Source organism: Chroicocephalus ridibundus, chromosome 2 (genome assembly GCF_963924245.1).
Source record: "Chroicocephalus ridibundus chromosome 2, bChrRid1.1, whole genome shotgun sequence".
In the NCBI taxonomy this organism is placed as follows: Eukaryota; Metazoa; Chordata; class Aves; order Charadriiformes; family Laridae; genus Chroicocephalus; species Chroicocephalus ridibundus.
The window spans coordinates 77,270,714-77,293,290 of NC_086285.1; the positions used below are offsets into that span (position 1 = coordinate 77,270,714).

General features: G+C 40.8%; 1 protein-coding gene across 2 annotated transcripts in view; it reads right to left on the bottom strand.

Moving 5' to 3' along the window:
- CDYL (chromodomain Y like) overlaps positions 1 to 15,245 on the bottom strand; it is a 103,112-nt gene extending 87,867 nt beyond the window's left edge. The window contains exon 1 of one of the 2 annotated variants that reach the window (XM_063325976.1): positions 15,075 to 15,242. In XM_063325976.1, coding sequence (XP_063182046.1) covers positions 15,075 to 15,098 — 24 coding nt within the window. In that variant the 5' untranslated portion in view covers positions 15,099 to 15,242. Of the gene's footprint in view, positions 1 to 15,074 lie in introns of both variants that reach the window. The other variant, XM_063325980.1, reaches the window with a different exon arrangement.
- Between the last annotated feature and the right edge of the window lie 7,332 nt (positions 15,246 to 22,577).

Genomic DNA, 22,577 nt, shown 5'->3' on the forward strand with positions numbered 1-22,577 from the left:
TAAACTAAATGAAGGATCAATGCCAATGGCTGGTAATGACATTAAGTTGTACAAGTTTAGAAGCAAAGTATAACTTTTAAAATTGTTGCTACTTGCACCTGTTAAAACAACGAGTCACCTGAATATACATTCACGCAACCTTAATTTTTGTGTGCTACACCCCTGAAATAACCAATATTTTAATCTCCTTTATGTTTTCAAACTGTATAAAAATGCAGACTACATTTGTAATAGGTATATTTAATCTTTTTAATAAAAGAAAATTGTCTTTAAAATGCTTAATACATAATGCAGTATTATTTAGAAAATTTAACATTTAGAACTATTTAGTTCTAACATTTAGAATTTACATTTAGAAATAATACATTTCTTAATTAAGTATTAGCTACACATAAATAATTGACAGAATATTTTTGCTTAATATAAACAAAATAAGGGGCCTACACACACACAGAACTGAGAACATTGGATTTGGGGCACTTAAACTACTTGACTGCTTTCTAAATTCTCACTCAATTACTGTCTCTATGTTCCCAAATCCTGCCATAATACATGGCTAGCCTCGTAGTCTTTAGTATTAGTAGATATTTTTATTTCCTAACCAATTTTTATTTGTATATTGGAAGGAGTTAAAGACCAACACAGTTTACTTTCCTTATCAGCTTTCCCACCTTCACATAAACACATTCAAAGTGAAAATAATTTGTTCCTGCCTGTGAAACTGAAACCAAAAGTAATTAAAGCGTAAGTTTTTCCACCCAAAAGAAATTGACAGCACTTATACTTTGAACTTTAAATCCATTGGAGGGGCTAAAAATAATCTTTATGAATATAAGCACTTTAAATTAAATGCAGCTTAAAGTGAGCTCAACTACAAGAAGACATCCTGTCCCATCCCACTCCTGCCCACTGCCCACTCAACGAATAACAAGAATCCTTAGACATAAATTATACTTTTAACTATGCTTGTATGTCACCCCCATCTTCAGGCCAGGTTTGCACAACAGCACCAGAGCATCATTATAATGTAATCAAGGTAGACTGGGAAAAGAACCTTACAGGGCTGCAGAAGTTTCATTACTGGTGTGGCACACTAAAAATAACAAAAAGTTTAACCCTAGCAGTTACAAAGCTTGCTGAAAGTAAAATCCACGGAATTGCTAATAAGTAGCAGTTTTGTAGTACCCAGAAGTAAGTGGAATCCCAAATTGTTGCAACCACGAGTTTCCCATTTTCACATTAAAAACGGACCTGTAACCAGCCACTAAAACTATACAGCACAGTGTCTTCTACTCTGCCCAGGACCACCCCATCACTTGGCGCAGCCCCTTTTCTCAGGGGTGCTGCTCCTCGCCCCGTCCCTGCATGGTGCTGCGTGACCTCAAGGTGCAGTCCTGGGACACGGGCTCTCTGAGTCAGCACAAGCCAAGGGCAAGAAGCCGTGCAGCCACATGCAAGTCAGTCCAGCGAGTTGATCCAGCTGAAAATTAAACATGCAGCTCGACAGATTTTTTTTTTATTTTTTTTTAAACAGACCCAAGTCATTGCTGCAACCATCCCCCGACGTCTACTCAGTTTTTTTCTCCTGTCTCCCTTCAGCCATGCCTTATATTCCTGCTCCTTTACTTGAAGTGGCAACTCTTGGATTTCAACCTGAACCAGTCAGAAAACTGCCAGAAAACTATTTCTACAGAAGCAGTGGACAGCCTTCAGCTAGACAGGCTTCCTTAAATGGCATTCACCTGACCCAGCAACACAAATCAGTTTCATGGCAAAGGAAGGGGGAAGAATGAGTGGCTTGCTGGAGGAGGCAGTGGTGGCAATGACGGCAAGCACTTAGATTTGCAGTACTTAAATTTGCTTAAGCTGTAGGGAATAGAGCCCTCAGCCTCCCAGCTGAAAGCAGACAAGGAATATATAGTCACCTTCCTTAGTATTTAGTATGTTTCAAAACTAACTTTTAAACATCATGCCACTCAACAAAACATTAACGGAAAGAAAGGAAAACTGACACAAATGCTGTCAGGATACACAAACTTCTTCCCCCAGTCTCAGGGCTCGCTCACTGAGGCTGTTCTGTGGACATCACTTGGTGGCTCAACAGCTCCAATGACCTTCCACACCTGCTTCGTCATGCTGGCAAATATGCTTATGGCCATGCACTGAACCAGACTGAGGGACTGATTCAATCAAATAAATGTTTTTTGGAGCCAGTTTTGTTTGTTTTGGGGGTTTTTGTTGTTTGTTTGTTTTGTTTTGTTGTTTGTTTGTTTTTAATTACACCAGATCGATTTTCCAATCCTCTTAACATGTGGCCAAGCTGCTGTTGTGGCTCATTGGAAGGAACAGCTGAGTGGTCAGAGGAAGGACCTGCTGAAGTCAATGATAAAGCACTGCCACCTGAACACCTTCTGAGATTTATTGCAAAATGAAGTAAAATACAACAATTATGGTTTAAAACCATAACTTGATCAGTTACTGTCACTCAGAGAACAAACCTTAACTTACACCATAATAGCTCAGTGCTGTGCCTAAGCGCTTTATACTTCGGCAGCACAATCCCTTAACAACGTTCACCTACTAACACAGTTTACAGTCCCAAGGGAAGGCCTGTAATGAATGAATGAAAAGTTGGGTATTATCCTGCATTAGCTTCAGAAGACAGTAGAAAAAGGAAAAAAAACCTCAACACTTAGGAGGTCACATTTAAGTATATTTAACTTAACTGACTAAATTAACCCAACTAGCCTTTCTATACCCCTTTGTAGAAAAAGGGGATGAAGTCTGATGACCTTCTAGGGGAATTTCGCTTAGATGGACTCAATAGCCTTCTGGATGACTCTCATCACTGATTACAGAGGATATCAAAGATAACATTGCATGCTAGTTAAATACCTCTCTGCAGTTAGCCCCACCAAAACCAAACCAAACCAAAAACCAACATAAAAGTGAGACAGGTTTGTCTGTAGCATAGCATCTCTCTATAAGACCCAATCAGCCTGCTCTATTTTATTCTAAGATGTTCTGACAATATTTACTTGGTCGGGGGGAAAGGAAAAAAAAAAAAAAAAGAAAAGAAAAGAGAAAAGGCTTTATTCAGCTTGTCCCTTGTCTCAGGGATTCAAACTTTGTTAGGGAGATGGGAAAATGATTAGCAATCATCTCTGAAATATTCAGTCTGAGTGATATACTCAGTGCTAATTATGACAGAGGAAAGAGAGGATTATATTTTTCAAGACAGCATTCAGGTGTCCTAATGATGAGATTCTCCATTTTTCCCTAACAAGCCCTGCCTACCCATCTTTCCACAAAAGATAAGGCAGTTATAGCAGGATATGCCTTTCTTCCACTACATAACAAAGTTATAGTTTCTTGCTCAGAAAAATAAAAATCTTCTTTACTTTACAATCAATAGACAACTGATTCCACACTAAAAGTGCCCTCTTCTGAACAAGTCAGGTGGAAAAAGATTTTTCTGGTGGTTTGGCTGAAAACAAGTGAGACAGGTATTGGGAGCACACTGGGAAGGTAGAGCTCAAACATTTGATGAAAAGGACGAATGAATGAAAAGGGAGCATTCATTTAGTGAAAAGCAGACCATAAAACTATCACATAGTTCCACAGTCCAATCACTACTTTCTTCTTCCCCTCCTCATAATTTACTATGTCTCAGTACACTTTAAGACTTTATTTAGCATATAAAGATCTAAAATCCCTTCCCCCAAATTAATCACTTCTATTCACATCTTAGTTGAAGCTTCATAAATATGAACAAGTGTACAGAACAAAAATGAAAGAGAGCCAAATAAAGCATTACTAATGGAAAGGATAAACCCAAATATATATATATATATATATGTATGTATGTTAGAATAATGACTCTCATTCCCATTATTTATGAAAATGTCCATCATGAACAAGCAAAAAAGGCAAAGGCCATTACTTTTACTTGACAATAAAATTATTTTGTGTGCATGCAAGGAATCAGTTTTGTTACATTTAATAGCTTTGATTAGAGACGTATATGTCCAAGTGCAAAGGATTAAATTCTTTAGAATAAACTAGGTTGTAACCACTTGAGTAAGTACTTTAACATTGAATAATTCAATTAATATTGAATATATTCAAATAACACACAGCAATAAAGACAGGAACTTCCCATTTTACAGGCCAATACCAGTAAAGAATGATTAACTAAGATCTTCACTTGCACTGAAAAAAAAATCATCTCACATTATTTTAACTGTAACTTAACTGACAGCTGTCCATCATTCATTGCTTTTTGTGAATATCCAAAGGTATGAAGAACTAGAGCACAACAAACAACTTTATCTGGATAAATGGAGGAAAATAACACAGGAATAGGTATAAATGAATAACAGTAAAATTTCATCTGTCACTATGGGTGGATCAAGGCCTAATGATCACAGGGACAGAAACTATGACGTCCTACGACGTCCTCACTAAATCTATGTTTTGCCACTAATGGCAGCAGAGATAACCTCCAAAACACCACCTTAATCAATATGCTTTTTCTGCATTGCACTAGTTTCAGGGCCAAACTGAACTTAAAATTGAAATTGATCCTTGTAAAGAATTGGTTTTAAAGATAAGGTGTTGTAATGATTTATCTCAATAAGAATTTTTTAAGAAAATCCAATAGAAGACAAGCAACCCTGCTATTAAATTTTTACTGATAAGAAAATAGAGAAGCATTGGCACAGTTTGTACACAATTATGACACATGTATCCTGATGATGAAAAAATAAGCATCTTTGTGTGGTTTTAAAGATTTGTGAAGTGGTAATCCTTCAGATCCATTGAGTTTCTGTAGTCACGGGCATAAGCTGTCACATCAACAACTGTTTGATGCACTGACTTCCATGTTTTAACACTCCTACAACGTTCTATCTCAAAGAAGCATCCTTAAATACAATACTTTCCACCTTCTCATTCAGAACCTACTACTTTATTCTTGGGCAGTTTAAATAAATAAGCAGAATTCTCAGGAGATCTGATGAGTACAATGTGGGAAAGAGGAAAAACATATCAATTAAGGACCCGCCCTGACAGAAGAGAGATGCCTCTAACATGAGTGAAATAGAATCTGAAACACTGATGGATCTTCTGCAACAGGATGCTACCTTATTTGCCATCAGCATCTGGGAAAAAATTCTTTGTTGTTATTGATCATCATTCCTTGATGACCTGGGTAAAAATACAGCTTTTTCCAATATTAATTCTCTGGAAGTCATGCCTCTCAAAAGGCATATGAAATAAACTCATCCTAGACTTCTGTATTACATTGTCTTATGGAAGTTTTTTCCAAATTAAAATGAAATAGAGATCAAGTGTCCTTTACTCTCCCACTCAACACATACTCTTTTGTACAATCAAATCAAAACACAAAGTACAGAACACTAAATGTATGAACCAGACAAAGAAAAGAACAAATTTGAAAACAATTTGTAAGCTGGGCTTTAACCTTCTCTAGCCACGTACATACACTGTAAACAACCTGGCGTGCACCGACAGTTTAAATTTTAACTTTGAAACTTCTGACCTTACTATATCATAAGTGAAAATTGATTGACTCCTCTAAAACTGCACTAATTTAAAACTTCCATTGTCCTTTGGAATGTTTGGACATCAAGTTATTCCTTCAGCCGCAAAGGACGGTGGTGAGCTGTTCCTACAGACACCTCATTTTTCCAGGGGAAGAAGCTCTACAGCGTCACTTTCAGGAAGCATTAGGAATTGTTTAGCTGGAAATGCTCACTCAACTGACTGTCTAGTTGCTTTGAATACATCTATTTAAAATAACTATATTTATGATCTAATTCCACAGAAAAGTACACTAAGAACAAAAGCTCAAGGTTCTCAAGCTGATGTAAACATCATTGGTTTTACTTTCTTTCTGTTTCTTTGTTCTTAGAAAGCACTGTTAATCAAAGATCAAGTTTGGTCCTTAACTGTGACCCAAACAAGCAAGAAAAAATGTGCAAGCCTTGAAAACATGAGGGGCCATCTAAGAGCTACAGTATAGAGTTACTGTGTGGCGAAAAGCCCACAGAGAAAAAAAAGTCTCTGATTTTTTTCTTTTTAAGGAAGTTTTCTGTCAATCTTCCTAATTTTAGAAAGATTAAACGCCAGTAAATCTATTATGATTTACACTTACACTCCCAAAATAGTATTGATTTCAAATAATGAGATTAATTCCTAGAATTATTATTACAAGTGCTATTACAATTTGTTTTATTCTGTGGCCATATTCCTCTCTCTAAATTTTCTAGACTAGGAGTCTACTCACACAAAGCAGTTAGCTAGACCTCATTTTGGGATACAGACCTTAAGCACATGAAGCCTCCACTGAAGACTTTGCAGGTATCTAGTGTGTACACTGCTGGTGACTTTAGATTTCACTCAGAGTTGGTGCTTCGGTTTTGTTTCATCACATACGCTACCAACCTCTTCTTGAAAATTAAAGTTCAAGTTAATACAGTGTTCAGTAACAGCAATGTATTCGGTGGTTATGACTCAGAAAAGACTTGTACAAACGCCTTAAGCTCTACCATTTGACCCCAGCGAGTGTTTAGAGAAACATTGTTGGAAGAGAAATGATGAAAGTTTAGCCCAACGAACAATTGTGTTAACACAAGTGAGTGACCTGACAATCATACTGTACTCCCACTTACACCATGCCCTGCCACGATCAACAGAAACACGCATGCCATCGCTCTTCCCACAGATGTGCCAGCCTTTGCCCAAGACTGCAGCCGCGACCCTCCAGCAGATGTACGCAGGGAGTGAAGGTGGGCCCTGATCTGGGGAGCTCAGCTCACGCTGCTGGCATTCAAAAACAAGGCTGAAATCTACCTTAGTCCCAACAAAGCCAGCCACGAACGCTCCCAATGATTACCGCTGGGCAACACTTCCCATTTTTTCCCTCTACAGTAAGACATTATGGACCTGTGATAGGAATCCGGATGCTGAACTGGATGGATCTTTTGTGTCAATGCATATAGTCTTACATTCTTGTCAGTACATATAGTCTTACATTCTCATTACTTCTCAGAGACACAATCCCAGGTCTGTTAGTTTTAACCTTGCAAGTGACCTAGCCACTACAATATGATGGAAGAGTCACACTGTGCTAGTATGAGCTATCTTTTATACATATAACCGGGGAAAATCAGGTGCTGAAATCAAAACACAACAGAAGAGCCTGATTTAGCAACTAGCCAACCTATAATCCAGCTAACTTTCCCAAGTTACTTTGTTTTCTACACTTCATATTTCTACATTGTTACTGGTAACAAAAATGTTATCAATATACAGATGATGTTTCACTGAAGACCTGCATTTTATGGAAATAACTTCAAAAACTAAAGACTTCTGAATACCAACTGAATACACCATTCAACACATGAGTGTCAGGGAAGTATTTTGGAGTTAAGATATATTAATTTCAACACTGTTAAGAATGTACCTCAATGGTTCTCCTACATACATATTTACAAAATAGACACCTAACATTTTTCTATGATAAATACATCACAACATACTTCCCAGAACTTGCTTTAAACTGTGGCATTTTCAAACTAGAGACAAATTTTTTATTATTCCCTAAATCAAGCAAATTTCCATAAACAAGTCGTTTACAGGAAGTGGACATGCTTAGAGAGGTATTTAAATTTCTTGGCAAAATCAAAATCAAGAAGTCAAAAAAAAGAAAGAAGAGAAAAAAGTACATCTCCTTCCTTCCTTGTCCAGCCAAGATACTCAAAAAAACCCTATGTTTTGATTTTTCAGATGCTACTATGACAATCAGCAAAGACTGAACATGAAGACTTAATTTACTTAAAAGCTGTGAAACTTTCAGAAACTGTGGGGGCAGAAGAGTTGGAAAGGCCCAACTACAACTGTGGTTAGGCCACTTAAAACACACACCTTATCTTTCCCCACAAAAAAAAATGAAACAAACAAACCATCAGACATAACGGGGCCAAGAAGGAAGATTTGATCAGAGCTGTACTAATTTATTTTATGTGGTGTGATTATAAAATGTGAAGCCTCCCTGAAGAATCACAACAAAACTCATAGCTAGAGTAGTTACTTTATTTCATTATTCAATAAAACAAATATATAGTTAAATGGTATTGAGAAAATAGTTGCTTTATTTTGCATTTTATGCTAGAAAGTGGCTTCAAAATCATTTGAAAATGCAAATCTATGGTTAAAAAATGTTGGTTTGTTTTTTTTTTTAATCCATATCCATTCTATGTGTTCATACATATTCAAAGATTCCTTGAAAAAGATCTACAGCAGGTCACCATTAAGGGACACATGTAAATCTTCTGAGGATGTTTACGAAAACAATAAATATTCTTGCCTTTTGTAGTGTACTGAACCGGTAACACGCCCATTTTCTTTTCCTCTAAGTAATATGGAGAGACGTTCAAAGAAATTATTTCAAAGAACAAAAATTCTTGTGTGTAAATATTAAAAGCCCAACAAAAACTAGAAAAATAAAAGCTCTTAGAGAGATACTATGGCCTCGGATAATACATTTGATAATGAAAAATACAGAACTTTCATTTTTAATATATTTTCTGGACTAACAATATACTGTTAGAGAAAGCACATAGTATGTTTAATATAAAAATTATTAATGTTTTACTCAAAGATAAACTGAAAAAAAACCAACCCTGTGTTTATTGACAAATAAGGTTATCACATGACATCCAGCCATCCAAAACCTCAAAGGCACAGAAGTAGTTAACTTGTGCATCCCTTGAAAATAAAGTCTGTGGAGCTTATGCTTCCAACAGATACCCCAAAATAATACATTGCCCAGTAACACTAGATTTGGAGTTTATTACAGAAGAGTAGGAGTGGTATTACAGGCCTTCATATCACTTATATCCACCAGATCTGCACATCCAGTTATCACACATTTATGAAGTCATTCTGGTTGTCAAAGTTTTGTACCAAATACGGTCTTTACAAATGTGGAGTATTTACTCAGAGGGAGATGAAACTGTAACTGTTAGTAACTTATTTTTTCCACTGCTTTGGCACAGGTCAGGCATGCTGCAGCAGTCAGGGAGAAACGAAGCTGCACCTACTGAGAAGTCAAAGAGGGACACGACATCGCTGACGCTGTTCCAGCTACACCAACCTTCCTGAGGAACAAGGGGCTGTGGCATGTCTCACTAAGTCCTTTGTGTCCAATAATTTATCCTCATTCAAGAGGTACTGAATGTCCACACAGTGGAAGCAACCTTCTGCGACAGTGTAGTGTTGTAAGGTGGAAGTAATTATTCCATAACTCTAAATGTGACTGGCAACACATCAGCCAATCTTCAATTGACCAAAAAACTCAAGAAATAAAATCACAGTCTGCTGTGAAAGACAGACACTGTGAACGTAAGAATTATCATCAGAGCCTCACATGCTTTGTGGATGGGGCACCTCTCCTCCTCTCCTGCTTCTTCTCTCTCCCATCCTTTTTTTCGTTGATGGACATGGACAATTCAAAGCAAGTTACACAGAAAAAAAAAATATCTTAATACACCTATTACATATACATGTATGTACAAAACAGTTTTGTGCATAAAAACTGCTAAAACATCTCCATATCTGTGAATCATTTGCGATCCTACACAGGACCCAGGCAGAACGTCACTCCATTGGCCGCGGGTGTTGTAGCTCTGGGAGCAGCCCCAACAGGAGCCTTGCCTGGCCAGCAACACTGCAGAGGGCAGGGCATGCTGGAGGAGCCCCTGGGGGGCTCAGGCATTTCCCCGGCAGCAACAGCAGAAGACGGGGCACCAGGCCTCTTCGGTTCTGTCTAGAGCTCTGGGATAGGAGATGAGAGGTAACTCAAGATGGTGAAAAGCAAGGGACATGGAAAAGAGCCGAATTTCTTGCCCTAAATGTGGTGGCTCCATTCCTGCAACACTCTTGCATTAGCGTTCTGGTTTAAAGAAGTGGAAGTCACCAAAGGGGGATGAATTGCTAATCCCCAACTCTATTTTAAGTCAGATGTACAGTTCCTAAGGGGTGGAAGCAACACAAACAAGTCTGATGTAAATTTCTAATCTTGTTTAGTTGGCTAGGGTTAGTGAAGCAAGTCTTGTCTCTTCTGAAACAAGCAACAACTTTTGCACCACTTCTTGTCAAAGTGAAATCTGAAAGGTTCAGGCATTACAGCTCAATGACCATAGGACCCCCTTGATGAACAAGTGTCACTCATTTAATCAAGACCTTAGGAATCAGCACATCAGAAACAAGCAGCAGAAGACAGATCCCAAGATATTTTGGACTTCCTGCAAAACAGGTTGAATAAAACCAACGCATTTCAATTAGGGAAAAATGGCTATTGCCCAAACGGGCAGTTCTAATCTGTTGTTAATAGCAATGTTTCATCAAATAGCTCTAAGAAATTAGAACAAACTCCAAGCTGCGTACTGTAGATAATGGATTTACCTTTTCAGTTAACTTAAGCAAAACAAATGTTTAAACTTTCCAGTAAATGCACATAAATTTGACAAAGATTTGATCACTTCAGTGTTTCTAGGGCTGTGGGACAAACTCTGGTTTTAAGTGGGTAATTCCCATGCAGTATCAAATTTTCAACTAAATGACAGCATTTCTCCTTCAGTTTTCCATACTCTATCATTTAAAAAACTAGCACAGTAGCTGAAGAACAGCCCACGGGATCACTTTTTTTTGAACTTGTGGCCATTACTGTATACAAAAAGTTGAAATTTTCATGGAATACGTGTCTTTGGATCTTACTTATTAGGTGATCATACCTGACATATAGCCTAATGCAAGGCCATAGAACTTCAGCCCGTTGCTCCTGAGATTAGTTTCAGTTTATAATTTCATGGTATCTGTATAATTGTATGTCAAAGGCTTTAGTTCTAAAAATAAAACCAAAAATACTGAATCATCACTGGAAGTGAAGTATCACCTTGAGAATACTAGACATCGGGATGAAAAAAATGCATATGCATTTTGTAAGACACTTGAAGAAAGAAAAAAAAAAAAGACATTTTCCATTCTATAAAACATACAAAAATGTATAATTTTGGACTACCGGACTTTAAATATGTTAACCTGTCTTATTTTAATAGAAATTGATTAAGTCACCTTAAAACACCAGGTTTACAAGTAATGTCAAGGTGAAATACAGAGTGAAGAAAAGACATCGATGCACAGCTGCACTTGCAAAGTTCACACAGTTTTGCTTGCTTCTTGGCAAAACCCAGTAAAAATGTTTTGATATGAGTAGCAATCACAGCCCAAGCCTAACTACAACTATGCAAATGGATCCAGTGGGTCATGTATACCATCAGCTGTAGCAATAATTCTCAGAGGAAAGATGGAAACATAGAATCATAGAATGGTTAGAGTTGGAAGGGACCTTAAAGATCATCTAGTTCCAACTTCCCTGCGTTTCAACCCAACCAAGAGTTGGTTGGTTGATTAGATACAATCTCCAACATGCAGAGAACTTCAATATATTTCCACCACACTTAGTACAAAGGAAAAGATATTAAATTTTATCAGAAGGAGACTCTTCCAAACTCAGCACAGCTTTAGAGTTTGGCTACCAACCACCATTTGGTACTTCTGACCTGCTGGCTAACACACTGCTGTCCTCTGCTAGCTAACACACTGTTGTCCTGGGGAGTACTTTTATGGGATCACTTCCACATTTCATCAAAGAAATTTGTCATGCCAACCATCATTCAGGATGACTTCAATCCCAGACATCACTGCAAGAGTCTGCCAGAGGAGGTCAAGTCATTTGACCACAGAAAGAGCAAACATAGTTTGCTTCCAAATGAACCTTGTAAATGAGGTGGGTACCCTACTTCTAATTACTCTGGTAAAGATGATGAGAATAAGCAACAATCTTTGAATGTGTGGGAACCAGTCAGTAAAAGCAAAGCAAACTTGTCACAGTGTAAAAGAAAGTAGCCCTACTATTTGCCCAAGCAGCTGTACAAAGGACCTTCCAAAAGCCACAGTAACACTGATGGCAGCAGGCACCAGCAAAGAAAGATGCCATAAGATGTCAACGCATATTGAAACAAATTTTTGTGGAAAAAACAAACCAACAGAACCTTTTCTTAGGTTTTCCTTTACCTGTCTTGTTCATCAGTTTCTCCATGTCTGCCCACCTCACTAACACATTGCCACTTGAAGAATGAAACTTACAACAGAAAAACTATGTTACTGACCTCACCCATAGAGGTTGGCAACATTACTACTTGTTTCACTTTCCATCTAGTAAAAGAGTCTCTTCAACGTTCTTTAATACTTTCTTCAGGTCACCTGCCCCCTCAAAAATAGCAGGTAATCGTTACTACAACCTCTAAAATGCTTGGGAAAAAATGACATACAGGATATACAGCCAGTCCAGCAAAGTCACCCTTCCAGCCCATTAGTGTGTTTCAAGGTTTCAATCTTTGAATTCCAGTTCACTGGCCTACAGTTCGGCTCCCTCTCTCCAGAGATGATATCCAGAGTAAAATTAAAAATCATTCCATGCACAACAAGTGAATCCATAAAGATTTTTTTCCCTTAAAAAAAAGAAAAAAAAGGAACTTACCTTAATTTTTATTGTTTATAAGAGGATTTCTCATTTGTATTTTGTAAGAACCATGACACATATCAGCAGGAATAGTTGGCATTCATACTTAGCCTAACAATCGCAAATAGATTATACACTTTTTTCGATCAAGGCACAAGATCAAGAGTCAGAAGGAAAAATGGAGGTGTAACAAATGGCACTGGATTTAAATCACCATGTTCCAAGAATATTGTATGGCATGAATTACAAAGAAAATATCCATGAAACAAGTAAACCCCCAGTCAATAACATGGGCAGTTCACAGAAGGGTTTAAATTACCTAATATTCCACATTCCAAGTCAACTTGCAGTTATGTACTTCCCAAATTAGTGTTCACTACATTTAAATTATTTATTATTTTATGATTTTCCAGGCATGGCTATAAATTTCATTACAAGACAAAACTTGTCAAAAATGAACAGCAATTTAGACCAAAAAAAAATTGCAGAAGAGACAGCTTGACCACATCCGAGTCCAAAAGCATTAACAAGTTCGGCATCTCAAATAAACTTTGCACTTACACAATTAAAGAATGCGTCTGACTTTCAAAATAAAAAAGTAGTTTATCACTTCAGGTGTTTTGCGAAAGAGGCGTTCACCCCACGGACATCACATGCTGCCTGCCCAGCGAGGACAGCCACGCTCAACAGACTACTGAGCCTTTCACACCAGTCAACATTTTGAACACAATTTAAGACAACCAAGAAGAGTAATGAACAGTGGTCACTCTTAACCCCAGTCCAATGTCCAGCAAATAGAATTTTTCAGGTCATTTTTTACGTCTATCAAAACCACTACCCCATTGTCCATCTTTGATTAAATACAGCAAGACACAAAGAGCAAGTATTGGCCTCAGGACAGTCTATGGGCCCAACTTCACAAACCTGACAGAACTTTTTCTGAAGTCAAAGCAAGTTTTTGGCAATCCTTTCACATGCAGAGCGGTCCCTAAATTTCTCTCCTACTTCCAGGTACGATCCCTTCAAGATTGGCTTAAGCCACATTATGAGGATGGGGAAACTTGCCGAAGCAATTAACCATGACTTATTTGTCTTGGGAATAGAGGCCTTTGGTCTTCTAGTCTATCAGTTCAGCACCTCCACTCGGCAACCAACTTGCTTAAAATATATGCCCACCCGAGGCACCTTTCACTGGCTTCTATGGGTCTGTTCACCCATGGCAGCCCAGACGTAACTCCATTAGTGGGAGATACACACACACCAACAGTACAGTAAGACATCTTCTTCTGTCAAGTGTCCTGAAGGCTGTCTGTCTCTCTTTGACCTTAGCCTTCCAGCCTCTGGATATAAATATTTTTTTACAGAACACTGCCTGGATGCACATAAACTATGAGATAAAAGCATTTTTGATTTTGGGTGGCTACTTCTTTACCCAAAAGACAAGAATGGCTCCAAAACAACAACGGCTTTTCACTGCCAGGGATGACTTCTTGTAAAAATAAAAACAAGGAAGTTAAATCCAAGAGAACCATAATGCTTTTCAATTAAGGGCAAGGATGTGAAATTGCCACACATAAGACAGGAAACTGGAAGTTAGGCTATCACCTCGTTCCCTTCTTCACCCCAAAACCTTCCTCTCCCGTCAGCACACCCTTTGGCCACCTCCCGAGCGACGAGCGAAGGATGGCGTGTCGGAGCCTTAACTTTCAATCTTTTTGGCTTCCTTCGGAACCTTAACCGTATCGTTAAGAGCACGAAGGAGAGCGGAGGAGTTTAAATTTTAATATTTTGCATCACCGCAGCTTGCTGCATGGCCAAGGCGCAGGATGGTAGCACAGGACTTTGGTATGGACACGAATCCCGGAGGAAAACCCCTTCTGCCCTCCTCGCCTCTCCCCCCTCCCCCCCCGGACACATGCAATAACTCGGGTTTTGCACACAATTTTTTTTTTTTTTTTTGCACACATTTTTGCACACCGCCGGGCTGGCACTTCGGCGTGCTCACTCCCGGAGGGAGACGCGGCTGTCAGCGCTGCTCCCCAACATCCAGCACCCCCCACACACTCCCCCCCCCCCCCCCCCCCCCCCGCCTTTCTCCTTCTCCTTCTGAAGTCAAAGTGTTGTGTGTGAACGTGGGGGGGGTGGTGGAGGGGGAGCGCAGGCCACGGGTAACACTTTGCCGTCTCCTCCTTTCAGTCACATTTCCGTCCTCCTCCGGCAAAACTGGGGAGGGAAGGGGGGGCGGGGGGCCAGGCTGGGCGGGGGGGGGACGGACGACGGACACGACACGAGACGACACGACACAGCCACAGGCCCAGCGGGAAGGGGCAGCCGCGGCAAGTGTGGGTGACAAGGCGGCCGGGCTCTCCCGAGAGAGCAACAAAAAGGCGGGTGGGGTGGGGTGGGGTGGCCCGGCGGGGGCCGGGGGTGGGGGGGCAGGGCCGGCTGCTTCGGGGGCTGTTACCTCGTAGAGTTCTTCGGAAGCCATGCTGGGGGGGAGCCTCACAAGGTGGAGTTGGGTGCCGGTTTGGAAATACTTTGTTTCAGTTGGTGTCCGTGTGGCCTCCTCCTCCTCTTCTTCTTCTTCTTCTTCTCCCTCCTCGTCTTCTTCTTCTTCTTCTCCTCCCTCCTCCTCTTCCCCTCCTCCTCCTCCTCCTCCTCCTCCTCCTCCTCCTCCTCCTCTTCTTCTTCCTCCTCCTCCCTGCGCGTCTCTCTCCAGCGCAACTACCAGCTCCGCTCGCTAAATGCCAGTGAGGTGGTTGGTGCTGCTGCTGTTGCTGCTGCTGCTGCTGCTGGCGGCGGCGGCGGCGGCGGCGGCGGGGCTGCGCGCACGGCAGCTGCGCAGCTCGCTCCCCGCTCGCCCTCGCGCTGCCTCGCGCAACAACCCCCCCCCACCACCAGCCCCCCCCCCGCCCCCCCCCCACCCCCCCCGCCCCGCTCCGCTCCGCCTCGGGCGGGCCGGCCGGCCGGCACGCACGCACGCACGCTGGCGCGCGCACACACACACACACGCGCACACACACACGCGCACACTCACGCGCGCACACACTCACTCACGCGCGCACACACTCACACGCGCTCGCTCGCGCACGGCGGCGCACCAACCCCCCCCCCCCAACATCCACCCCTCCGAAGCCGGCTGGTTCGCTCGCTCCTTCCCTCCCCAGGAACACTAATCGAGCGCAGAGAGAGCGCCACACGCAGCCACTCCGCCCCGGCTCCAGCCTTCTCCCCCCGGGCACCATCCTCCTCCTCTTCCTCCTCCTCCTCCTCCTCCTCCTCCCGCTTTGATCTCCCATTGTCTGCTCGGCGGCGGGGCCGCGCCCCGGGGGAGCGCGGAGGGCACGGGGCCCACGCGCGTGCGGGACTTCCCGCAGCTCCACCACCCCCCCAACGCTCGTCCGGGCCCCTCCTCGCGCCCCTGGGCCACGGGCTCCGGGCGGTCGCCAGCCCCTCAGCCTCCGCTCGGCCACCGGCCTTTGTAGGAGCAAGACCCGTAACCCGCCTGCAGACGTTTCTCCAAAGCAGCCGGGTGGAATGCCTTGGCCAGGAGAGAGCGAAGGACGTGGGTGAATCCACACGGTGACCAAGTGGCCCTCAACAGCAGCAGCCAACAGCCCACGCGTGGCTCACGTCTCCCAACTGGCCACCTCTGCGATGTTAGGAAGGCCCCACCAAGGCTTCCCGGGTCAACGAGAGAGTGGCCAAGTTGTTGCCTTTCACAGACATCCTGGTGTGAGTTACACCACGCAACTTGTTCTTGTCACCTTGTCTGTCACCTGGGGGTGCTTCACCAGGAATTGCGCACATAAGGTGCCGCGCAGTAAACCGTTAACTTGATGAATTGAAGGCATCGTTGTGCAGAGGTAGATGTGATGAGTTACTTCTTCAAGGGCAGCTTCTACAAGATGGCATTTCTGGTCTCAGAAGGGCTGAAGGGTGGGACAAAACCAGCGTCAGGACAGGAGAGCCTTACTGCGCATCCTCTCATACCAAGGCGTTTGCTCGGGTGAGCGCTTCCCATTCCATACCACACTCTGCCGCAGAACAGGGCAAGTTAAAGCAGAGTTCATCATGTTTGTGTAACCAATCAACCCATTGGCTCAACTAATTTTTGATCAAGTTACCTCTTATTTTTAGTTTTTTGCCAAAGTCTTTCAAAAGCGTTTCTGGAAAGCCAAGAAACTCCTCAACATTCCACTTTGATAAACAAGTTTTGGACCACTGTCCAGCAGGTACCCAACTGGAAAACTATCCGTTTGTGGGCTTTGAATGATTTAGGTAGAAAGAGCTGGAGATTCCCTTCTCAGGCTTGGTTAACCTGCCCATTCTTTGTGACAAATACATCACGTCTCCCAGGTCAACATCCTTCTTCTGGATAACTGAAATTCTGGTATTGGACTGCTAGATGGACATCATTTTTGCAGATAAAACATCTAACAACTTTCATACTTTTCATACTTCCCTCATTTCCTAACTCATCTATGAAAAGGTCAGTATTTAAACCACTTCTTGAGGTCTTCAAGAGCTAGGCTTCATCTAAGTGGTGAAGAAGGGAGTCATTCAGCAACAATAACAGGATCACTGACAGAAGGACAGGCCTATGTATGAAATGGAGATGGTTAAGGTCTAGGAACTCTGTGACTGCCGTCTGGAGGTGAGCATTTAATCACGGTTCCTAAGATGTCTGAATCCTTTCTGAGCTGTGCTCAGCATACCATTGTTGTGGTAGCCACCCTTTGAAGGACAATCTTTTAAAGTAATTGGTACTCATGTTTTAGCAAAGAGATGGCAGCAGTGGTTGCTGAAGGTGTTACTTGCAAGGCATAAGAACAGAACATCTTAATTTGTACTAAGGGTCTTAAACCAAGACTTAGGCATTTTGATCTTCTGATGACTATAAAGGAACACAGTTCATCAGTACTGCTCTATTTTTAGTTCTTCAAGGAAACAACAAAAGCTCAGAGTTATTACTAATTCTTAATGTTTCAACCACACTCCACATTTCACCTTCAGTAAAAGAAGTTCTTCTTTTGCACATATTCATTGCTTGCGTTGCCAATAATTCTTCTTTGCCTTCTATTCTAACCTTTTGTCCTTGTTGCTTTGTAAGACTTTTCAGGAGAATCAACCACGCTATTCAAAAATACCATGCGACAGTGCTATGGTTCAAGCATCTGAGAGGTAGCAGGTATCATGACTGGTGCCCAGGTTCTGCAATTGGATTTTGCTACACTAAGTTCCATGAGAGCTTGTTCTCATCTTGCTTTTTCTAGAAAAAATCAAGTTGTCCAAAAGTTGTATGGTGAATAGTCTAGATCACTATTTCCCTCTTGTTTCTGAAGCTGTTTCGCACTTTCCTCCTTGAGGCAGGGTGTGTGAATTTTTAACAATATTTTGGTTATTGAAACCCGTCTTCCTGACAACTTCCGAACTGGCTTTACTAACATTGCATACAAATGTTTCTCGTAGAGAAGTTGTATGGACTACAGTAATGGAGCAGTCTAGGAAATGTGGAAAGCCAGGCTAGCTTGAGTTCTGACAGTGGCAGCAAATGTTTTTAGAGGTGCTTGAAACAGCCTCGGTTAATCCAGCTTTGGAAAGAATCAGACGATGTCAGCCAGGCAGGAAGTTTTGCCATATGCATGCAGTGCTTCCAGTTTGAAGTGGACGACTGCCTATAGTGGCAGTCCTGTTAAAGTCAGGAGAACAGTCGTTCTTCTGTTATCAGAACGCAGAATGTTCTAATTTATGGGCAAGGTACAGACCATGGAATCAACTCCATTTTGACCTCACTGCATGCCATTGTAACATCTATAAAGGTCTTCATAGATGGTGAAATAGCTGAATTTGAAATAGTTGTGGTGGTAGGCCACAGCTGGCTGAAAGTTTACAATTCTGAAAATATCATAGAGATCTGTATTAGATGGGCATGGGTCTACGTCACTGGGATTTGCTCTAACCAAGGGATCGCAGCCATATTTGGTATGCAGATATTTATCCGTAAGATCGTAACTCTTGATAATGAGGTGACTATCAGTAATTTGTGATCGATTATATTAAGGTGATTATCTGCCTCTTAGTATTTGGGAGTAGGGCTTGTAAATGAAGCATGTAGTAGTTGAGCTACAGTCAGTGATTAGCTAAAGGATTTCAAAAGGTAGGATTGATATGGCTAAACGTGATGGTCTACACTGTAGGCATTAACATCTGATCAAATCATCCGCTGCTACTTTTTCACAGTCAACGAAAAGCTAGTCAGCATAGTCAATGGGATTCACGGCATGCTTCGTCTCATCCTAAAGTAGATGCCTATGTCTGGTCAGATGAATTGAAGCCTAAATTTCATTTATGTTGTTGACTGGATTTTTACTGATTGGAAATATGGCACCTATTCTGCAACTGCCTAAAGATATGTGGGATTAATCCTATTCATGTTTCGATGATCCAGGCTTTCTTGATCTAAGACAACTGGATAATTGAAAACTCTATACCAGCCAAACTATGTTGACAGATTACGTACAAAATATATGATATCGCTTTGCACCTAATATTTTTTCTTTCCTATTTTGATCCTATCCTCATTTGTCGTCCTCGTAACACCTAGGATGTGGCTCATCCTTGCACTCTGATATTCTCTGAAATTTCTGCCCCTCTTCATTTCCTCACCTCTTCCTCATCTCCGACTCTTGTCTTCTAAGTGGTCTGAGATGCTTGAAGTTAAGAAGAAACAAAAATGCTAGAAAAAAGCATTTCTTGCAATCTGTGTCTATACTTTGAACACAGAGCTGAGAACTATGTTTCCTACTTTGTAGTGGGGGCAGTTTAAACAGAGGTTGTTTCAAGCAGAAAGAAGGGTTTAGTTCTGTGACACATTGAGGAAAATGGGATCACCCGAAGAAACAACTGTTAAATAAGGTTCTTCAAATGCAAGTCTACAGGAGAGAGACTCCTGATTCTCTAAACTACCAAGACATTACTTTCGTTGATCTGGAAAACATTGACTTTTAGATTAGATTAAGATAGTAACATAATCAGATTTAAAGAACCGAAGAAAAGAATGGTAATTATGCTTGTAGTAACAGATTCTTGGTAATTTTGGTGGACTGACACAATCATGTCTAGCACAAATTCTTGCTTTCAAAGAATGCTAGCAGATACTCCATTGTTTCCTTGTGGACTTCAATGATAGTCTCCATGTAATATTTTTTTGTAACATCCATTAAATTTTCTTCACCATCTGCCTGTGAAATGAGTTTTTATTGTTATCCATCCTCTACCCATGTAGAACTGAGACACGAAATTAAAGTAAATGTTGTCAGAGATGTCCGTTGATTTCTGCTGTTCAATTAGAGAGGCCTAGATTTAAGTACCTAAGAGAATATAGTACTTTTTATTTTAAAAGTAGCATTCTTATTGATATTTGCTACAGGTGAAAATACTAGATGTTTCTGTAACTCCAGCTGGGTACCCAACATCTTGAATTGAGTTTTCGAAGTATATATAGAAGCCATCCATGACTACTATGTTTTAAATGACTTGCTTACTATGAAATGGAAGCTTTGTGACAGAAGTAGGACTAAATTATAATCTCATGGCATAAAATGCATGCTTTATCTATAGGACTTGCTTTTCTCTTCCTGAATTCTCCTGCCTCTTCCGCTACCCACCTTTCTAGTTCTGCAACACGTGAAACTAGAATCTTAAGTACAACAGCTACCATCAGTACAGAGAAAGAGACATAGATAGCCCTGACTATGGGAGCCATGCAGTCACTGGTAACAGAGATGACATTAATGTCTCTTTACATCCCTGGTAAATCTGTCTGCTACACATCCCTCTTTTATTCCTAGAGGATGCTCTGTGCCTTGAAAGAGGCAAAAGCTCCAGGAAAGAGACAATGCGAACAGCTGATTGGAGAACACACACATAGAGAGTGAAGGTGTACAAGTATTACCTAACTTTAAAAAAGTTTATGTTTAAAAGCCCCAATCTGGAAGTCTAAAAGAAAAATAACCTCGTACAATCAAATTGCTCACCCTTTCAGTTCACCCTATTGGTCACCAGCGGAGTTTAGATGTTTATACCCACATCAGAGATAAAAAGTTTTAGCTACTTTCTTGAACTCCTTGGCTCTATCCAAAGTAGCGCTGTCTTACCGCTGGAATGCAGCTTCCCTTGCCTTGATGAGGATGAGAACTGGTTTATGAAACAGCTAAGAAAACAAAATCCGAGCTTAATAGTTGGGTTGGGATGGGAGCATGGAATGAAGCCGAAGGGTAATGTTATCCTTACAGAACAGTTTAAATGGCTGATCAGCCATAACAGTTTGCTCATTCTCATAGGCAATGTAATGATCATTATGAAGAGTACGTTACCTGAAAATTGAATTAGGGAATGTCCTCTTCAGTTTTTGAAAGGAGGAATCATAAGCTAAGAAAGTAATAGGTTGAAAACTGATGTAAATTTAGGTGCCATGTCTGAAAAATAGCCATTCTTTGCTTTTCTCTGGAATCTGTAATTGACCTTCTCATGACTCAGTACAGTTTTAGTGAGTAAGTATGTGGAGAATAGATACAGCTGAAATTCTGTGTTTTTATAGAGAACACAGAGTCCTACAGTTTTTTAATGAAGTAGATATTCCAATATAGCTCATGTGGGATATTTGTTCATAGAGAACTCCTTTTTTCCCCAGATATTACTGTGGTATTCGCAGGTTGACTTTTTCAGAGTTTAAAAATCTCCAGCATTTTTTTTTCTCAGCATGACATATCAAGCCTTTTCAAAATCCTATAACCAGTATTGCCAAGTGAAGAGAATGTTAGTCCGGGTGGTAAACTGTCAGCTGTTTTCCGTGATAAGGACATTTGTAGATATTGAGAAAGAACAGGGTATTCCTTCTGATAGTTGTAGAAAGACTAAAGACCTTAATTTTTTTTTCCATTGAGATGAGAAAAATAAAAACTTAACTATCTTTTCTTCTTAAATAACTGAAAAAGGGGAAACTGAAAAATGCAGAGAAAAGCTATCTTCTAGAGCAATAAAACTGCATTATTATGAATAAAGAATATGAACTTTTTTATCTAACGGTTGAGTTTTTGCAGATCAGAAATGGGTCAAAGATCTATGTTTTTCTTTCAGTTTCAAGGTTCAACCCTGTATTTTTCTGTGACTGGAAGATTAATTTTACTTTAACATGGTGATGTCAGAGTATCAAATGCCTGTTGTGATGTCTCAACCAGGGCTGCTGGTGGAATGTTAAAGGTTGTGATATTTTCTTTCCTCCAGTTCATAGGACTGCAACATAACTTCTGAAGAAGATGATGAAGAAACAAACACACATGGGATCATCTGCTTCGCTGTGGTCACCTGGTTCTGTGCCTGCCTCTTGGAATGCAACATGCCCTGCAGCTTCTGGGAATATAGATGTAGATATGTGGCATCCAGTGCTTGATTTCCCATGACTGTGTAGAGAAGGGTTTTCCATATAGTGGATTAAATTTAGACTTTCTGTAATCACCACAAAGTAGGTTTATCCAGTCTGTTGCAGTGTAGTCTAGTTCTATCAGTACTTACCAAAAGTTTTATTCATTTATAAGAATATTATGCCAATCGGTTAGGCTTGGTGCTGGAAAAACTTTTCACAAAACTGTGCAAACTGCCTTTCAGCATAGGGAGGGGAAAGTAAAATGTCTGCTTGAGTCATCATTACACTGCAGATTTGACCGTGGATTCAATATAGCCTGAAAAAATCCAGTGTTACCTTCTGTAAAGGAAAGGGTGCAAACAGTAAGGAATCTTTAGTGAGAGAATTAATGCCTTTTCTTGGAGGTGGTTCGTGAACAGTTCCTTTTTGGGGAAGCGTGTTCACGTCAGTATATAGCTTAGTAAAAGTGTGACAAAGTGGAAGAGGAAGTGGTCTGAATGCCTTTCATTTTGTTTCCTTATCTTTCTCTGAAGTTGTCTG